Here is a 20,395-nt window from a genome sequence, read left to right as displayed (position 1 = left end):
GATAAAATAAACTTAAAAAAATTAAAATAAAAAAAAACTGGGAGAAAGACTTGGACAAACATTTTTCCAAGGAGGACACACAGAGGTTCCATAGGCATATGAAAGAATACTCAACATAACTAGCTATAAGAGAGATGCAAACAAAAAACACAATGAGATACCACCTTACATCAGTCAGAATGGCCATCACCAACAAATCAACAAACAACATGTGCTGGCGAGGATGTGGAGAAAAGGGAACCCTAGTGCACTGCTGGTGGAAGATCAGACTGGCGCAGCCACTATGGAAAACAATATGGAATATCCTCAAAAAACTAATAGTGGAACTGTCTTTTGAACCAGTGATTCCACTGCTAGGATTATACTCAAAGAACCGTGAAACCCCAATTCAAAAGAACTTATGCACCCTTATGTTCATAGTAGCGCTGTTTACAATAGCCAAGTGCTGAAAACAGCCTAAATGCCCATCTGTAGATGAGTGGATCAAAAAACTGTGGTACATTTACACAATGGAATACTATGCATCAGAAAGAAAAAAGGAACTCCTGCCATTTGCGATAACATGGATGGAACTAGAGAGGATTATGCTTAGCAAAATAAGCCTAATACAGAAAACTAATGAACAACACAAACAAATGAGCAAAACTGAACCAGAGGCATGTCAATAAGGAACAGAGTACCAGGGGGGCTGGCAGGAGAGAAGTGGGGAAGTGTTTAGTCAAGGAACTAGTATATATAATCCATGGACATGTACAACAAGGTGGGGATTGACTGTGGGAGAAGAGGTGGGCTGGGTGGGGGGGAACAATGGGGGAAAAAGTTGGACAACTGTAATAGAAAAACAATAAAAATAAATTTAAAAAATAAATAAATAAATTACCTTAAATTATATATATTTTTTCTGACATTAATGCTGTTTCATCACTTTTTTGGTTTGTATCTGCCTTGTGTATTATTTTCCATTCTCTTGTTTTCAACATTTTTGTGTCCTTTTACGTATGGTTTTTGTAAATAGCAAGATGAAAAAAATTTAATCCAATCTAAGATTCTCTTAATGAGTTAAATTAATTCATTTGCATTTATATTGACTGCTGATACAATAGGAGTTAATTCTTCCATTTTATTGTGTTTTTTAAAATAATGTATTTGTTTATTTATTTATTTTTAGAGAGAGGGGAAAGAAGAGAGGGAGAGATACAACACTGTGTGGCTGCCTCTCACTCGCGCCTCCAACTGGGGACCTGACGTGCAACCTAGTTATGTGCCCTGACTGGGAATCGAACCAGTGACACTTTGTTCGCAGGCCAATGCTTAATCCACTGAGCTACACCAGCCAGGGTTATTGTGTGTTTTTTATTTGCTATATTGTATGTATCTCTTATCTTTTTTCTGAATATTTAGATGAATGGAATTTACTCTATTCCCTTTAGCTTTCCTGCATTGTAAAGCTACATATTCTAATTATATTAATATTTATGAGTTTCTCTTGAACTCTTTTAACATACAAATTCATGTTTTTCTAACAAAACCTGAAATTAGTATTCCCTATCCTTTTTTACAAACAGGACCTAAGCACACTTTAACTTCCCTATGTATACATAACACTGCTTTAGTAAAATGGAAAACAAATATATACTCCATGTATGTGCCTAAGAGTAGGAATATCTGTCTCTATTACTGCTGAGTTCCTCCAGCCAACCTCTATTTATCTTCAGAGTGATCTTTTCTTATCCATACTGCCTAATTATAAACCTTAAAGTTGACAAAACTATAGCTTTTTATGTTGGTCCCACATTACAATTCTATATTGGATACCTTAATGCAAATACACATGTTCAAAGAAAGAAACAATGGATGGTAAAGGGTTTCTGCAGAAAATCCACTATACCCAAAGAAATCATTGGAACATATTCAAAAGGTTCCTGGAAATGAGCAGATAGGTGTTCTCTGCCTAGCAGTCGGACCTAAATGGGGCTGTCTCAAGAATTGGACAGAAGAAAACAATTTAATGAGTGCCACTGCCATTAATCTTGCTTCATCATTTTTCTTTTGGTGATCATACTGAGCTAGACACTTTAAATGCATTGGAGTCTCAGTATCCTCATCTCTAAACGTCTTGCAGTTCAATTAAGTAACTAAATGTTTCTAAATAAGTTTATAATGGGCCCTCCACATATATTACTTTGTATAATTTAATTTCATGTAAAGTGCTATATGACAGCTTTCCAAAACATAAAGCCTGGGGTTCTCCTTGCTCTCAGTAGATCAATAAATCAGGGATATTTATGGAGCACTCTTTTAGCTGACCCAGAGAGTGAACATAAAATGGGTTTCAAATTATAATTCAAAAAAATCACTACATAAAAGAAAGCTAAGATGGTGGCCTAGGTAAATAAACATGGCTCTCCACCACACATAACCACATCAAAATTACAACTAAACTACAGAACCACCATTATTCAGAACCACCAGAAATCAAGCTGAATGGAAGCCCTACAACTACAGAATTAAAGAAGAAACTACATGGAAACTGGTATGAGGGGCGCAGACATGGAATGTGCTAGTCCCACACCCACATGTGGCAGATAAAAACTGGGGGTGGGATATCTTGGGAGTAAGGCGTCCCAACCCCACAACAGGCCCCCCAGCTCAGAGTTCCAGTGCCAGGAAGGTAAGTCCTTGTATCTTCTGGCTCTAAAGACCAGTGGGGATTCAGGCTGAGGGAAACAGAAACTGCTGTTGTATTTGGGCCTTGATTGCTGTTGGCACATCCATGGGAGGGATTTACCCCCAGACCAATCAGCTGCAAGTCCTGGCTAGCACCATACCTACTGACTGACCTCTGACCACCATGAAGGATGAAATGTGCAAGGCCAAACCCACAGGGTAGGACTTACTTCAGTGGGGCTCTGGTGCCCATCAAGTTTGCCCCTTGAGTGTGTCACTTGTGGTGGTTGGCTGGTGATGCTTCAGAATAGTCTGGAGCTGTCCACTGGGTGCACTTGCTCTGGGACCTCCTGGGAGGTGCAGGCCAAGGTCAGCTGCTCCATATGTTCTACCCGGTGTCACCCAGCATAAGCTACAAAGCGATCTGCAGATGGCTGCTACTTATGCTGGGCTTCAAGGTACCTGGGAGAGGCCTAGCTGCAAACCAAGGCAGACTGCTATTAGTGCCAGGCCTAGGGCAACTTAGCAAGAGATAAGGGCATGCTGAAGCCAGATGTTGCCTGTTTCAAATATTTTAGGAATATCTAAAGAAGGAGCCAAGGCAGGCCATTTGTATGGAAAAGCCGCTGGAAATGGCTTGGGGGGGTGCATAAATTTGGGTGGGGTGGTGTTTCAGGGAATCACCAGGGTAGGGCAAACAGTGTAAGCCAGGTTGATGTAGACTCAGATAGGGCACCTGCCTTCTGGCTCTGTATGGGGAGGGCTCAGCCAAGGAACTTTGGCCTCTGCCATCACTTCTGTCTCAGAAAAAGCTGTTCCCCCAGTTCTCACCCTGATGCCAGATAATTCAGATCCTCTCCCATGTCTCTGGTATCTTTCAAGCTGCTGCCCTGGTGCTGAAGCTCAGAGGGAGGGAGTCTGAGTAAGTGTGTGGGTCCTTTAAGAGGAACTGCCTGGGACTCCAGAAGCCCTGTGTTTCCCTCAGCCTCAATCCCCACTTGATTTTACAGCCAGAAGTTATGGGACTTCTTTTCCTAGCATGGAATGATGGGATAGGGTCCCTGGTGTGGGCTGTGACTGGTCATTCCTCAGCGAGGGACCTCTGCAACAAAGATATTCCTCCCAATTTTTATCAGCAATATGTGGGTGTAGAATCAGCCCGTTCCACATCTCTGCCCTAGTCTCTGCCCCTCCTACCAGTCTCAATGTGGCTTCTTCCTTAATTCCTTAGTTGTAGTACTTCCATTCAGCCATATTTCAGGTGGTTCTGAATGATGGTTGTTCTGTAGTTTAATTATAATTTTGATGTGGTTGTGGGAGAAAGTGAATACTAAAAAATGTTTTTAATTATAAATGAAAACACATTCATAATTATTCATAAAGAAAGCTAATCAGCTTGAGTGTTACTGTGGCACTCGAATCTGCTTGAATCTGCTATTATTCATATTTTTTAATAGAAAATCATTTTGAAAATGTTTATACTTATTAGGTAAAAAATACATTCAACCTAAGTCTTATATGTATAATGAATATTGTGGGTGATGACCGCTACTCCAGGACACAGAAACCTACACGGGCAAATCCATACATTCAAGGGGGAAAAAAACTCATAACTCATGTCCATATACCTGACCTTACTCTTAGGATTCTTCTTGAGTTTCATGGAAAGTAAGTTATATAAATGATTTTAAATAGCCAAGACTTCACAGTGTTAAAGATTGCATGGAATAACTGGAAATAAACACTTCTATTGTTGTCTTACCTAAGCTGAGTAAATTATGGTCATCTCATTCTATGAAATATTAGGCTGCTATTAATAATAAAAAATATGAAGACTATAACCATGGAAAATTTTCCAGGACAGTATCAAATAAAAGGAACAAAAACTTTTATAAACAAAAATGAAGATTATGTAAAAATATGGGTACATATAGACACAAAGAACAGAAATATCAGTTATATTCTGGTAGCCAAACTGAAATTTTTCATCTTTAATTTCTTTAATGCTGGTTTAATAAACTAACTACTGTTTTAAAGCAGTTTATATATTATAAAATAATTAGCTAAACTATATCCCTTTTTCTATAACTCACAGAAACTTTTAGGTGTATTTTCTTAATATTTTAGATCTCTCAACTTTCATTACTCTAAAACCATCCTGGAAGTCAAAAGCTGGAAAATCTTTTACCTCTGCTGCTGGGATAGGCAATACAGGGAAGTCCTCTTTGCATTTCAACTTCTGCCCCTAGATGTGACCTGCTATTAAGGCAGAATGGACAGGAACATCAGACTCAATCAAGTGAGTTCTTTCTTAACTGAACCTCTGTAATCTGTGTATTCCTTAAGCTCTAAGTTTCCGTATTTATGAAATTCTCCAAGGAAGTCAAATGCTTGAAGATTTATCTCAGATCCAGGACCCATACCCTACCTTCCTAACTTCTCAACTGTGGAGAATACAGTGCTTAGCATTGTATTCCACCTGGCCAAGAGCAGGCCCAACTTTGAAGAGGTGATTATATCCCTAAAGATAAAAAGCATTTATTTCAAACTACTATTTACTGAATACTTGTACAACTGGCACTGTACCAAGCACTTTATATATGCTATATAAACTATCACACACCCAGAGTCAGTTCCTGGAGCAAGCCAAGGAAATCTGCATTTGTAACAGATGTCCTAATTAATTCCTAAACACACAAACTTGAAAACCAAAGGTCTAAGGGCCAGTGTTTTTCAAACTGTGGGCTGTGATTTACATTTTTTAATATATATAACGGAAAGTATCTGAGTACAATGCATGTAGTAAGTACTTATTCTGCAAAATAGTTATCAGTTATATATATCTGTATTATGTACTGGGTCACAATATAGAATTTAGTTCCTGAGTCGCAGCCAAAAGGTCTGAAAAGCATGAGCTAGGCATTATGGACTTTGAATAATGCAAAATGAGGTGGTATAGAAACAAAAAAGCAAGCAAGGAGATAGCATAACATATATTACTTAAGCTCCATTAAGTACCTAATGAAACAAAAGTAAAGACACTTAAAACTCTGATAATCTATAGGAATAAAAGGCAAGAAACAAAACGGGGGGGTGGGGATAAGGGGTATCATGGTACAGATAATTTGACCAAAAAAACAATAACTTAACTTTATCGAATAGTAAATATCCTACCTCCATTTTGTTTGTTTACTGTGGCAACAAGTAGAATAAACAAATTACTCAAGCTTCCCTATTCCCCCTTCGCCAGATCGGGGGAAAGCTAGAAAAACATGACAGCAGAAAGAAGGAAAGCAGTTTACTTAATTCATTATCAAATTCCAAACCCTGGATAGCCAAAAGTAGCCAACCGTTAAAATCATTCTATCTCTCCTCGCTTACAAAACAAGTAATGAATGCACGATCCTACCAGTGAACAGAGATAATAATTAGTTCCAAATACTCCAAAATTTTACTGAGCCATCTCTTTTTTCCCCTTTGATTAAAACCAAACCACGGAATCTATGGGAACCTCTAACCTCAGATTGCCAAACAGTTGGCAAGCCGGAAGCACAGCTGTGTTTCTCCACTCTCAGGCGGGAAAGTAGAGCACCGGGCCCTACGATGTCCCCAGGAATGAGAGCCACGGAGAGCTCCACCTTTCCCTAACAGGACCCACGTGGCGACCGAAGGGGTACTCCTACTGCGGCTCCGGACCCAGAAGACTTGCCCACAACTGCGGGGAACAAGTGTGATTCCCACTCTACACACATGAACGCTGATCCAGGACGGAACCCAAACTCTGTCTCCGTCGCGGGGTAGAGAGGCACGACGGGGAGCGCGTGTAGAGCGGAAGCAAAACCTCTGAACCTCTGGACCACTAAGCCTACACTTCCGCTCCCGCTGCTCCGGAGTTGTCCGATCTGAAATTCAGGTGACGGAAAAGCTTAATGAAGAGTAATCCTGCGGATGACCCCTGACAAACAAAATCCCTGCAAACTTACCTTGGTGTCTAGCGCGGCTGCCGATCACTATCAGGGCCCCAAAGTAATTAAGGAGCGGCCAGAGAGGTGGGCTGGGACCTACTCGGGCCGAAATAACCGGACTCCACAGTGGACTGGTTCCCGCTGGAGTGACGCTAGCGAAGACAAGCTTAGCTTGTCTACCTAGTTAAGTGGAAAGGGCAGCCATTGACCTTGTCATACAAGCGCTCGGATTGGTTGATTTGGGTATTGTTTCAAAGGAGACTCTTCCACGATTGGCCACGAACGTCAAGCTGGAACCCGGAGGTGTGAGTGGGCGGGGGGAAACCAGTTGTTACCCAGGCAACAGACGCAGAGCTCTGGGCTATTTTCTGAGCCTAACCTGCAACCTGAAAACTGACACAGGTGAGGAACCCGTACCTTATGTGGGGAAAGAAAAAGGGTCCTCAGATCCCGTGGCTATCAGAGAAAAGTAGGGACAACTCCAGATACTTAAAACATTGAGAAATACCCTCCACCGCCCACCCCAAAAGCCGCAAGTCGCAGATAGAACAGATCCTAAATTCCCCTGCCTGAGACACTCTAAGCAAAAAGTTTTAACAAAATTCAGTCTTAACAGGATGTGAGTTAGAGAGGGGGCAGTCTTACCATACAGGGGATGGATGCTGATCGAATGTCAGAAAGCCAAAATGAAGAAGTGCAGGCTTCCCAACGCCTTTTACTTCACTCTCACACACTAATGGTTGTAACACGAATTTGAGAGTGAAAACTACGTGTTATTATGTGTAAACCCGGGTGCTCGAAGTGGGAGCAACCACTGTATCCTGTTTTACACGTATAGGCATGATTTATCTTGGAACAGCACGCCTTGGTTGGGATATATTTTGGGGGTGTATAAAGCTGAAAAAAAAAAAAAAAACTGGCCTGTGCCACTTGTTACTTGGAAAATGCTCAGTGTGGGAGAACGTGAACATGTCATAGCCTGAGGGTTCCAACGGACCTTGATCAGATAGATCCCTTGAGGAGTGAGAGGCAGTCAGTCCATAGTTAGTGGACTGGAGTGTAGCATATAAAGATAACTTGTACCCACCAAACCTGCTATGCATCAAAGGCTAATTGGGAAAGTACATCCCTGTCATCAGGTGAGAAACTATCAAAAACTGAAATTTCAGTGAGGGGAGAGAACTGAATTTGACCAGAGAGGTGGGTGTCATTTCTCCTAAGAGCTTCCTGTTGTGAAAAGGATATAGGGCAGAGACTGTTTCTTAAAGAAATGGAGGAAACAGGCCTCTTGACTTGGGGAAAATTTTTCAAAGTATTGAAGGAAGATTTTCTGTCCCATCTACTTTTTAGACAGAGGTGAAATATGATAATGAAACAGAAAAACAGGAAAAAGTTATTGACAGGTGTGTTGTCTGGCTAAAATAAGGAATAAATAGAGGAAATATTAAATCAGAAGAAGCTCATTTCTTGACTTTTAGGTTTATGAAAAATTCCAGGTACTTTCAAAAATCATCTTCCATTAAATATATTTTAAATTTGTAACAAAATTCTGTTAAGTCCCTGTACTTCTTCATGACTTGGTACATTGAATGGCAGTGAAATTCAAATAATTTTTTTTTAAAAAAGAAATCCTTCTTGGTTTTGTAAAAATCAAGATGAATTACTTTTAATGGACATGGAGTCATTGACGTGTATAGTTGTGAAAAAATGTTAAAAAGGTGAAACTATTAGCCAGTATATTATAATTTAATTCAGACATAGGCAAAGATGATGTTCACTTTTGTGTTTTCAGAAGAATTTTAATACAGGTGTTGCTAAATAAGGCATTATGTAAGTTGGAAAAGAAATGCAGAGTTTATTTAATGGATTTTGAGTACGTTGAAATCTTCAGCTATAAATAGTACTTTATAAAGGGATATGGGTTTACCTGTTAAGCAAGTTCCCAAAGGATATTGTTTGGTGATTCTTTCTTATTATTTTATTTACTATGTATAAATTAATAAAATACCATTATTTTCTGAATAGTCTAAAAACCACAGTTTTCACTAATTTAGCCTAGACTTCTCTCCAATTAGTTCAAATCAAAGAACCATCTCTGTAGACACTAAATGAAGGCAAATAAAAAGGAAAGCGTGACCCCAATCTTCATGACCATGTTATTGATATTGCTTCAGTGCCATGAATCTGGAGCTATTCTGGTTGAGCTTATTTAATCCCTAACTGGCTCCAATGTTTTGGTAATGACCCAGTTTTGAAGTGTCCAGTTCTTTAACTCATTGTGGCCATATGGTTGATGTGGGAAAATTAGAGACTGTCTGAAATATACTGCTATTGGAATTGGCCTAGCAAATGAGAGTGAAAGAAATAAAAAGAAAGAACCTAGAAAATTTATTTTCTAAATAATAAGATCTCAAATAAAAGATTTAGCAATACATTTTTGTAAGTATATTTTATTGATTATGTTGTTACAGTAGTCCCAAAATTTTTTGCCCTTTGTTCCCCTCTTCCCAGTATCCCCCTTCCCTTCAGCAGTCCCACCCCCTTAATTCATGTCCATGGGTTGTTCATAGAACTTCTTTGGCTTCACCCTTTCCTATATTATTCTTAACTTCCCCCTGTCTATTTTGTACCAATCAATTCTGCTTCTTAGTTGCTGCACCATTTCCCCATTTATGCCCCTTCCCCCTCACAGCCGATAACCCTCCAAATGATCCCCATACTTATAATTCTGTTCCTGTTCTGGTTGTTTGCTGTTTGTTTTTGTTTTTATTTTTTAGATTCAGTTTTGATAGTTCTGTGTTTGTTGTCGTTTTAATGTTCATAGCGTTGATCTTTTTCTTAAATCAGTCCCTTTAACATTTCATATAATAATGGCTTGGTGATGATGAACTCCTTTAGCTTCATTTTGTCTGGGAGCACTTTATCTGCCCTTCCATTGTAAATGATGGCTTTGCTGGATAGAGTAGTCTTGATTGTAGGTCCTTGGTTTTCATCACATTGAATACTTCTTGCCAGTCCCTTCTTGCCTGCAAAGTTCCTTTTGAGAAATCTGCTGATAATCTTATAGCTACCCCTTTATAGGCAACTCTCTGCTTTTCTCTTGCTACTTTTCAGATTCTCTCTTTATCTTTCACCCCTGGCATTTTAGTTATAATGTGTGTTGGTGTGGTCCTCTTTGGGACTAGCTTGTTTGGCACTCTCTGTGCTTCCCGGACTTGTGTGTCTATTTCCTTTGCCAAATTTGGGAAGTTTTCTTTTATTATTTTTTTCACATAAGCTTTCGAATTCTCGCTCTTTCTCTTCTCCTTCTGGCACCCCTATGATTCAGATGTTGGCACATAAAGTTGTCCCAGAGGTTCCTAACCCTCTCCTCATTTTTTTCAATTCTTGTTTCCTCATTTTGTACTGGTTGACTGTTTTTTTCTTAATTATATTCCAAATAATTGATTTGAACGCCGGTGTCCTTCCCTTCATCATTGGTTTTGTGTGGATTTTCCTTCGTTTCATTTAGCATAGCCTTCACTTCTTCCCTTATGCGTTTGCCATACTTAAGCATATCTGTTAAGTCTGTGAGCATCTTTATCACCAGTGTTTTGAATTCTACATCTGTTAGGTTGGCTATCTCCTCAACGCTTAGTTCTCCCAATGGAACCTTGATCCATTCCTTCTTTTGGGCCATACTTCTCTGTCTCCTCATTCTGACAGGCTCCTGTGTTTGCTTGCCTCTGTGTCTTAGGTAGAGCTGTCACACCTGTTACGTTTGAGGGGAAGAGCCTTAGATATTCATCAGTACACGACGACCATTTCACCACATTGTGGTGCTGTATTTTGGGGGGAGGAGTCCGAAAGGAAACAATGCCACTTGCTCAGCACTCGCCCCTTTTCCAGGGACTTATCCCACTTCTGTATGGGACTGGCACCTCTCTGCCTGTTGCCCTGGCCATGGTTCCCAGAGAGGGTGGGTTTGTAGATGTTCTAGGACTGTGGGGCCCTTTAAATAAATGGACTCTGCTGAGAAACCAGCAGTTTCTTCCTCCGCCCCAACCCCTACTGGGAGGTTGCACAGTCAGAAGCAATGAGGCTTTATTTTTCCCAGCACTGAAACCATGAGCTGTGTGATCTGGTCTGGTGCTGGGAGTGCTCCCCAGGTGTCCCACTTTACTTTTTAAAACATGTGACTGCACTTTCCACTGGCCTGCCGCTGCTGCCACTGCTGCCCCTACCACACTGCGTCCTCTCTGCCCCAGCTCCGCCCCTCCTAGCTGTCTGGATGAGTATTTCTTCTTTATATCTTTGTTTGTTGGACTTTAATGCAGCTCAATTTTCTGGAACTTCTCATTGTCTCTAGTTTTGAGGTAGTTGTTTTCCTTCTTAGTTGTGGAGGGAGACGCAGCGTGTCTGTCTAGGCCTCCATCTTGGCCAGAAGTTAACAATACATTTTTAATGAAACTCCTACTTAATTTTTTCTTAGTTTAAGTTTATTCTTGGCCTATTTAAGTGGCAATGTGATTCAAATATAAGCATTGTGGCTCTAGAACATTTTTTATCCCTACACTACACAACCTGAGTAATCTAGGCAAAAGAAAGAATATACCCCAAGGTAAAAGGGCAGAACATTATTGGGTATATTTAATAAGTAGTTCTGTCTTTAAGAAAATGCATATTACATGTAGGAGAATTATAGGATGGAAGGGCAGAAAATTAGGTTGGAGTTATATCCTGGAGGACCTTGATTGCCAGGCTCAAGATAAACTTAATGTGTATCAAATACACAAATAACATAGCCCTACAAATAAATGACACTGCATAGTTCATAAAAAAGCATCTTGATTTAGTTTTACCAATGTTATGTTTATGTCAAATGAACTTCAATGTCTTTTAAATAAATTTTAGTAAATTTTTTGTAATGTGTGAAAATCTAGTAGAATCTTCATTTCCTTTGAATTTTGAATTCTTTTAAAAAATTCATAGTACTGTTTTCTTATTTTGATACTTTGAACTATTTAATTAGTTGTTCACAAAGTATCAGTGATTTTGTTTCTCAAAATACAATATCAACAAACTTGTCATGATTTATTGTATTGTGTTTACAGATTATTATTACAGTTGATTTAATATAATTATTTTTGCTAAAGTGCCAATTATGATATTTTTACTCTAATTCTGCTTAGTATGAATCTATGTTATTTTATGCCAACATAACTTGGAATTTAAGAAGTACAATTCATAATATGCTTCAGATTATATAGAGTGTTACTATAAATTATTGTGCATGATTTGTTTAACAAATACACTTAAACATATATGTTCCAAGGAGTGGAATCCCCTTCAAAGCAGTTGGAAGACTATGCACTTATTCCAATGTTCTTGTTATTGCTCAAATTACTTTAGAAACTACTCTTTTAGAATTGCTTTGAGGCCAGTAGCACATTCTGTTGAAATCCTCACAGTAGCACATCTTCATATTTTGAAAGTAGATGTGATATCTAGATACATCTAGAAATTACTTGAAGACAAATCTCATGTGTAATCGAACTGAGTGATACCATAATGATACCTGTTTTCTTGGTGGTACATATGAAGGCAATTCAAAAATATTTTGAGCATTAATAGCGCCGTTTGTGTCAGTGTATAACCTTCCAAAGGGACTACTTTAAAATATAACATTTGTATGAATTTAATCATGCTTCATTCAGTATTCATCGACTGCTGACTACATGCCAGCTTTGGTTATTGAAGGCATTTAGCCTACAGGTATAGCTTCCTACTGCCTACACTCTTCTACCTCTCACCAAATGAGAACCAGGCCAGAGCTCCTTTTCACCATGGGGATTTGGAATTAATCTGCTTTCCCTAAAACCAGTATCCATTGCACCCATTGAAGCACAGGCTTTCTTTATAACTTGTACTGTGCGTGGCTGCCCAGGTGACATGAGAAAGCCTCAGATGCAGTACCTGGTTTGTTTCCTGTTTCCTAGCTATGACTTTGAGTCCTGCCCTATTCTAAACCTTCATTTAGCTTCCAACTCTCCCACCATCCTCAAGAACTAGACCCTGCCTCCTATCCTCCCACGTATGAGCCAGGGTCCTACTTCACCCTAAGTGGGCCTCCCTGTAACCTTGACTATTCAACCTTCCTGCCTTGAAACACTGGTCACATGCTGAAACTCCCCTGGCCATGTTTCTGCCTAGCAGATCAGGATGCATGAATAGCAGTTCTGATTGCTATCTCAGACACTATACATTTGGGACTTCCGAATACCCTTCTTCCAGGTTAGCTCTACTAGTTTCAGTTTATTCCCCCTCACACCAGCCCACCATTGAGTTCTCACAAGCCTCATCTGTGGGTTCTGACACTATGTGCCAGACAATAATGATATTTTATATAGCTTTTCATAATGTAGCAAACTCTTTCAAATGTGTTGCATAAAATGGCATCACAACAATTTTATAAGGTAGGTAATGCTGAAATAATAAAACATTTTTTGCTATATTTGTTTTTAAAATTTTCACTGTATAATCTCAACTCAAAATACTAATTATATCATTGCATCTGATATTTGGATCCATTTTCCCCTTTTGTTGTCAAAGGTAGAAAATATTTTAAATTTTTGCTTTTAATGTTAAGTAAATATTATTCATTTCCATAGCAGACTACCAGACTATACTGTGAGAATAGATTGTTTTTTCACCTATTTCATTTTTTCCATTTTAATGAGTTTTATCATTAACTTATCCAACATAGTTATTAGAAGTGATATTTATGCCCAGAAATATTAAATTTTTAAAGGATTAATAATAACTAACATATGTCAAGTGCTGAATGTGTGCCAGGAATTGTTCCAAGCTCTTTTACATGTATTGAGCTACTTAATTCTTGTAACAACCCTATGAGGTAGCACTATTATTATTCCCGTTTTATACATAATAAAAATGAGACATTGAGAGTTTAAATTATGTGCCAAAAGTCACAGGTCAAGGAAGTAAATGATACATAACAAATTTAGGCAGCATGACTCCAGAACCCTTACTCTTAACTACTATGATATACTGCTTCTATACTTGGATGTACAGGAATATTTAATATTTGATTCATATTCTTGACATCCCCTATAATCATTAAAATCAATTTTCCATTTAAACAAGAAAATAAAAATAGTGATAAAAATTATAATAAAACAAAGTTTATAAAACACCATCTGCATGCAGATTGATTTTGACAGGTGATTATACCAGTACACATTTAAGAATCCCTTTTGTATTCCTGTTCTAGGCACAATGCAAAAAATTTAGTGGTCATTTAATTAAAGTACTAAATTAATGTTTCATGTGAATTAGTTTTATAAAACAATGTTTAAAAATATCAGCAGAAGTATAGAAAAGATTCCTATTATGTTTATGCCTAAATCACTAACAATAGGCCTACTTCTACAATCTTTATTCAGGTTGGTCATTCAAGTCGGATACTTCTATGATTTTTAAAGATCCTGAGTTCCTACTCCAAATATAACAGTAGAGATTATTTAAAAGACTGATGTCTGGTTGGTAGGATTATATGTAGTTGTGATTTTCTTATTTTTTATTTTTAATATATTATTTTCTAAAATTTTCACAATAGACTTATACAGTATCATTATTATAATCAGAAAAACTATTCTGTTTGAATGTTTTTCTTTTTTCTTTTCTTTTTTTTAACTTATTGAATTTATTGGGGTGACATTAGTTAACAAAATTCTATAGCTTTCAGAGGTACAATTTAATAATATAGCATTTGTATATTGTATTGTGTGTTCACCACCCCGAGTCAAGTTTCCTTCTATCACCATTTATCCTCCCACTACCCTCTCCTACTTAGCCCTACCCCACCTTTCTCTCTGGTAATCACCATACAGTTGTCTTTATATGAGAGGTTTTTTTCCTTAATCCCTTTACCTCTTTTTGCCCAATCCTTCCTCTCCCTTCCCCTCTGAGAGCTGTCAGTTTGTTCTCTTTATCTATGAGTCTGTTTCTATTTTTGAACCAACCCATCTGAGTTCTCTAATGGCAATAAAATGCTAGGTATCATCTATAGTTAGTTAAAATTTTAAATAAAGCAGAAGTTACAGGCTTACCTGAGGCAAAAGTGTGAAGTAAGTTCCCTGAGTCATACCCCACAATAAACACTATTTTCAGTTCACTAAATGAAACATACAGCCTAGACAGCACACATGAGACAGATAAAAAGGTAGTCTACACAAGTATGTTTCTAAATAATCAGGTACATTCTATATAACACTGACTCCACTTTCTCTGGAGGTAGGGCTAAAAATCTGCATTTTTAACCAACCACGCAAGTGATTCATAAGCACATTAAACCTTAAAACCACTATAGTGGGTGCTCAATAAATGCTTGTTAAATTGAGCATGAAGTTTGTGTAAAGTAAACTGAATACTTGACTTTACTTGCCTTCCCTGGTCTATGAGTATCTGAAGGAGTTTGCAAGGATTTTCAAGGAAAGATAAGAAATAATGGAGTGACTCAGGGAAAGAAGGGAGATGTGACAATTTAAAAACCTGTCTTAAATAAAATATAAAACTAAAATACCTCTTTATAATTATTTTCTTCCTCAGAATATGGAATTGGAAAATATAGAACCTGAATATACAGAACCTGAAAATATGAAATCAGAAAATATGGAAAATGAAACTATTTCTTCAGTTTCAGCTTTACAGGCCCTTTCTAAGCTACTTTATCCTGAAGAAGAGGATGATTTTGAGTCTGAACAGGTGGTTGTATAGTTATAGATGAATTAGTTCTGTTCACAATATCCTGTGAAACTGTATTTGAATGACTTGTTACAACCTTGCTGTGAGAATAAAGCTATGTCATTTGATATATTTGCAGGAGTTTGCAGGGCTGATTATTCATAAGAGTAAAATCTTCAGTACATTTCTAGAGAACATAATTATATTTTTTTTCTAAACTACCTGAACGCTAAATAGGAAAATTAGTCTGTAACTATGTTAACAATAGCCACATTTCAAAATGTTTGTCATTTGTATTTATGGTCAAAAAATGCTTGACAATCATTAGAAAGTGTGATAGCTAGGATTTTAAAGCATAGACAGTATTTCTATAAAACAAATAATTTCAACTAGACAGTATTAATTATGCCACCCAAATTCAGTCCCCTTATTTTTTATTTATCTAAAGATGAAAGCAGAATGGAAAATGTTTTGAACCAAATAAGGGGACGAACTACCTGCAGCCTACTAAAATTGGCTTCCTGAAACATGCTCATATAGACCTGTGGAATGTAATTACATAACTGAATAGCATTTGGGGTCAGGACAGGTAATGACAGGGAAGCGTACAGCAACAAAGATGGGCTACATTTTAAGTAGGAGAGTTCCATGAACTGATTTTTGGCCACTCCACAGTTACTGCCAATAGTCCCAGTATAATCAAAATACTTTTTTATGTAACCCCTTGTTCTCCATTTTCTGCTCCTTAGATATCAGCAAACTTTGGCTATCAGACTGCCTAAGACAAACAAAATTTAGGGCAGAAATCTCACACTACAGCAGAATATATCAATTTGCTTTCACTTATTTTAATAAAGTTTTTCATTATTATGACAAGTTTATCATGTACAAACCATCTCTTATGAAAATGCATATCAATTTGCTCCTCCCAAAATTCTTTTTTTGCCATAGTGTGGAAGAACTATTATAAGCAGAACAGGCAGCAAATGTAGAGGCTCAGATCCACACTGGATCTAGCTTCCACCCTTTAGGAAGAGCTTAGGTGGAACAGGGCAAAAGCAAATAAGATGTGCAATGGAAATGAAATTTATAGGAGAGAGGAATGGAGTCAGCTTTCAGCCAGGATCAGGAACCAAGACTTTAGAGTCAGGGAAAAGTCTTAGTAGAGGCCAAAAATAAAGAAAAATCAGGATGTTAATAACACCTTAAATACATACAACAAAGAATCGTCGGCAGCCGTCCGTCTCGAGAGAGGATGGTGTAGCTTCTTAAGAGTCTATCTGCACCGCCGAGAATGGCTGTGCAGTCCGACTCGGGAGTGACACGGTATCTGTCTCCTCCCGTGTTGAATCGACATCTTACGATGACGCTGGAGTGTCCTCTCCAGTGAAGCTGAAGCTACAGAGCCTGGGCAGGGTGATATGGAGGGTCTGCTGTTGCCCATGCAGCAGACCCCCCCTCTCTTCGCAGCTGAAGGGTCCAAGGGAAAGACGGAGTCAATACAGCTTGGCTTCAGGTGCGCCGCAGGAGTTGCTGGTATTGACTACAACGTCAAACCGCCTTAGGGACTCCAGCTCCGGATTTTCTGTTGGGGTTTACTCCCTTAGCCTTTCCCCTGAAGAGGTATGCCGCAAGACAGCGAAGGTTCTTTGGAGTCAGAGTTTTCCTTCTCTGATGTGCCCTGACTGGAAGATCGAACCAGCGACACTTAGCTCGCAGGCCGACGCTCAATCCACTGAGCCAAACCAGCCAGGGCCAATACAACAAAGAATACACAGGAGAAAAAAGTTAGGAGCATGTATCAGTTAAGTCGGGAAGGCAAGCTCATTTTTGTTGCCTTTGCTGAAAGAGAATGATACATGCTGGGAAAGGTGTGGTTATGCCAGATACAAAAATTGTATTAAGTATTTTAGAAACAGTGCTCTTGAACAGAAGGAAATGGAACTTGTACTTGAAACAGATTCAGAAATAAGGAATTACTCTGGTAACAAAGTCAATTCCTTTGGCATTTAAGTATGGAGATATTTATTTACATCTAGAGTTGTTTCTTGGGTAAAGTTGAGTGCTGATGAGAACAGGAAGAGTAGGACTGTTTTACCAAACCATACAATTTATAGAGGAAAATTACTAAAATAATGCATGATTCTATATACCTGGGTTATAAGCAATTTTGAGATAATTGGTCATTCAGACACCTCAGTACAGATATCATTAGAAGATATAGAATTGGATTATCAGAACAGCGGGAGAATAATTAATATTTTTAACAAACTATTAAATTTTCCAGGAGAAAACAGTTTTTCATTTTTCACATGTATTAATCTTGGAAACGGTGGAATGATTACAAAAGTGATGTGTTTTGAAAATACACTCTCTGAAAACAGCATTAGACTGTTGCATACCCATTGATTCATTTATACTATCCCCACCATGAATTGTGAAGAACCTGGAAGATTGGGAAGACAGTACAACTGTTCGGTTTGGTTTGGTTTGGTTTTTGGTTCTTTTTCGTTTACTCACAAGGGTATCTTAAAAACTGTGGGCAATACTGTTCACTGCTCTTCACAGACATTGTGACAAGGATGTTCTAACTCTCTTACATATTGTTACATATTGCAAAGTGGCGTGAACTGAAATGATTAATTGCTCAGACAACTGGGTGTGGATTCATGGTAAAGCCTGACATGATAGTCTTATAGAAAATAGTTGCCAGATGATTTTTATGATTTTCTCACCCTGATCCATCTATTCTCTTGAAATTTTTATTTTAATCATTTATTTTCATTAAGTTAATAAACTGAAACTCCCCTATGTTTTGATATACTGATCCAATCATCACTGTCCATGGAGAGCTTACCAATTTTTGGTAGAAATGTTCAAGTTTTTATTTCTACAGATGTTAATTTTTTGTTGAAGGAGGCACTCAACAAAACAAGAGGCTTTCATGTTCCAGTAAATGCTTTACCCTGATTTACTATTAGTATTCCAGTGATAAATAATTTAAGAGAAGCACTACAAGTTTATATGACCTTAGTGCTTAAAAAGAAAAAAAGTGTACAGAATATTTTCTTGAGATTTTCATATTAAAATGCGTGTAACACATTAACCACATACATAGCACTTTTGAAACACCTTTTGGAAAGAAATTTTTACTGTCTCAGAAACTGTTCACATGTTATAAATTAATTTCTGATTCATAGCTGTTGGAATAGTTTAGCATAGAAAGACCCAGGTGAGTTTTTCCACCAGCTTTCAAGGACAGACACTATTTCTCTTGCCCAAACAGGACATTGTAACTTTCACACATGTATTAACTCTTAGGAGATTGGTACAGGGGCCCAAGAAAAATGAGCTAGAGATGCTACTTTGCCAGGATCCAAGGAGAAAAGAATTTCTGGACTGCCAGCAAATGAAGTGAATTGAAGCACAGAATCTGACATCAACAAGAATTTTTTAAAATGGGATTTTCTTGAAATAACAAAGAACACCTGAGATGGGCCAATCAAATAGTTGCCACTATAATGGTGGTGTAATATGTATTAGGCTTAGTTGAAAAAGGAAAGCTGTTCTTGTACTGGTGCCTCAGGGGCAGTACTGAGGGGATATGTATGCTTGTGCAGAATATGGCAAAATAAACTTGAACCCGTATGAAGGCTATAGTAATTCAGCATATAGTTGACAGTATTAATTTGAGTTTGCTGCTTAAATTTACTAGTTCAGTAACATGAAGTGGGTGGGATGAAGCAGTGTTTCATACCTACAGTGGAAAGAAGTAAAAGCTGAAATCGGGACTTTTGAGTGAGTCATTTGGTGTCTAAATACTTAGACTCTATTTAGCCGTTTGTTTTTATTTCTATAAAACTTTCCCATACTTCAATCTCCCAACTAACTGTGACCAGACATGGCCAAAATCCAAAGGTGTTGATGCTCTTACGTTAATACTTGGTTCTAATGTTCAGAGAAATTAGTGTAATTCATTCCCCTGTCCCCAGGAATCCATAATTCACTGAGTTGGACAGGGCATTTAGTCTGATCAAAGATCAATTCTGCCTTAGAGTCTATTAAGCCAAATACTTTTTGAATAACAAGAAAAACACACTCAAAATCATACCTGACATCTGGCTCTCTGTTGTATAACAACTATGGGTAATTAAACTGGAAAGCTCTATGAAATCTTAGCTGGAAAGCTTATCGAATTTAAAATATTACTGGTCACATACATTAAACAAGTAGTACAAAAATTGGGCTTTATTTTTTCTTCTTTTCCAGTGTAACTGTTCATCTGCGATTGGAGCCATGGGTCCTGGGCATATTGGACCACCAAAAAAAGAGGAGCTTAAAGGTAAGTTATTTAATAAAGTGTATAAGCCAAAACAATCATTACGATCTTTTCTATGGAAGCAAAATTATAGGGAGAATAAAACTAACACTAGCACTTATTAAAGATGAACACAATTGTAGAAATGGTGAATCATATTTATATATAAAGATGCTGCTTTCAATCTACTGTTGCAGGTAAGTTATTTCTCTAGTAATGGAAATTAATTTGCCTTGAATTATTCATGTTTTGGCATATTTCCTGAGATGGAAAGCCACAAAGTCACATGTAGTTAAGTAACTTACTACTTAGGGTCTAGTTATCAAGATGTTTAGCTTCTTGACCTTCTACCCTGCTATATTCTGGCAGAATTCATTCATGATTCATTCAATAAATATTTATTGAGAGCCTATTATGCACAAAGCAGTATGATCATCTCTGAGACTACAGTAGAAATCAAAATAGAAAGGATCTCTTCTCCCATTAAGCTATCTTTTGCAGAACACAATAATACAAAAAAACACAAAACTACACAATTTTATCTTATATTGACATGCTTATAAATTAAAGCCCATGGGGCGACTTATAATAGTCACAAGTCCAATAACTAGAATAAATACTTTGGATGTATTCCCAGCATTTTGGCCTTTACAGTTTCACAGAGCTGAACATTTTATACATCTTAAAAATTATAGAAAAC

The 20,395-nt window shown here is 37.7% G+C and overlaps 1 protein-coding gene and 1 long non-coding RNA gene across 4 annotated transcripts in view; one reads left to right on the top strand and one right to left on the bottom strand.

Annotated features, from left to right (window-relative positions):
• The window catches only part of LOC149991019 (uncharacterized), a 30,264-nt gene extending 23,466 nt beyond the window's left edge, over positions 1-6,798 (bottom strand). The window contains exon 1 of one of the 2 annotated variants that reach the window (XR_016508590.1): positions 6,651-6,798. This is a non-coding gene — a long non-coding RNA (uncharacterized LOC149991019). Of the gene's footprint in view, positions 1-6,185; positions 6,452-6,650 lie in introns of those variants that run through there. The other variant, XR_016508591.1, reaches the window with a different exon arrangement.
• DNAAF6 (dynein axonemal assembly factor 6) overlaps positions 6,556-20,395 on the top strand; it is a 114,361-nt gene continuing 100,521 nt past the window's right edge. Inside the window, exons 1-3 of one of the 2 annotated variants that reach the window (XM_090264713.1) lie at positions 6,556-7,034; positions 15,243-15,398; positions 19,647-19,719. In XM_090264713.1, the coding sequence (XP_090120839.1) occupies positions 15,246-15,398; positions 19,647-19,719 (226 nt within the window). In that variant the 5' untranslated portion in view covers positions 6,556-7,034; positions 15,243-15,245. The remainder of the gene's footprint in view (positions 7,035-15,242; positions 15,399-19,646; positions 19,720-20,395) is intronic. The other variant, XM_090264714.1, reaches the window with a different exon arrangement.

Source organism: Furipterus horrens, unplaced genomic scaffold (assembly GCF_987537825.1).
Source record: "Furipterus horrens unplaced genomic scaffold, mFurHor1.1.pri manual_scaffold_17, whole genome shotgun sequence".
Lineage (NCBI taxonomy): Eukaryota > Metazoa > Chordata > Mammalia > Chiroptera > Furipteridae > Furipterus > Furipterus horrens.
The sequence above is the reverse complement of the archived record's forward strand: the minus strand, read 5'-3'. Positions and strand labels throughout refer to the sequence as shown.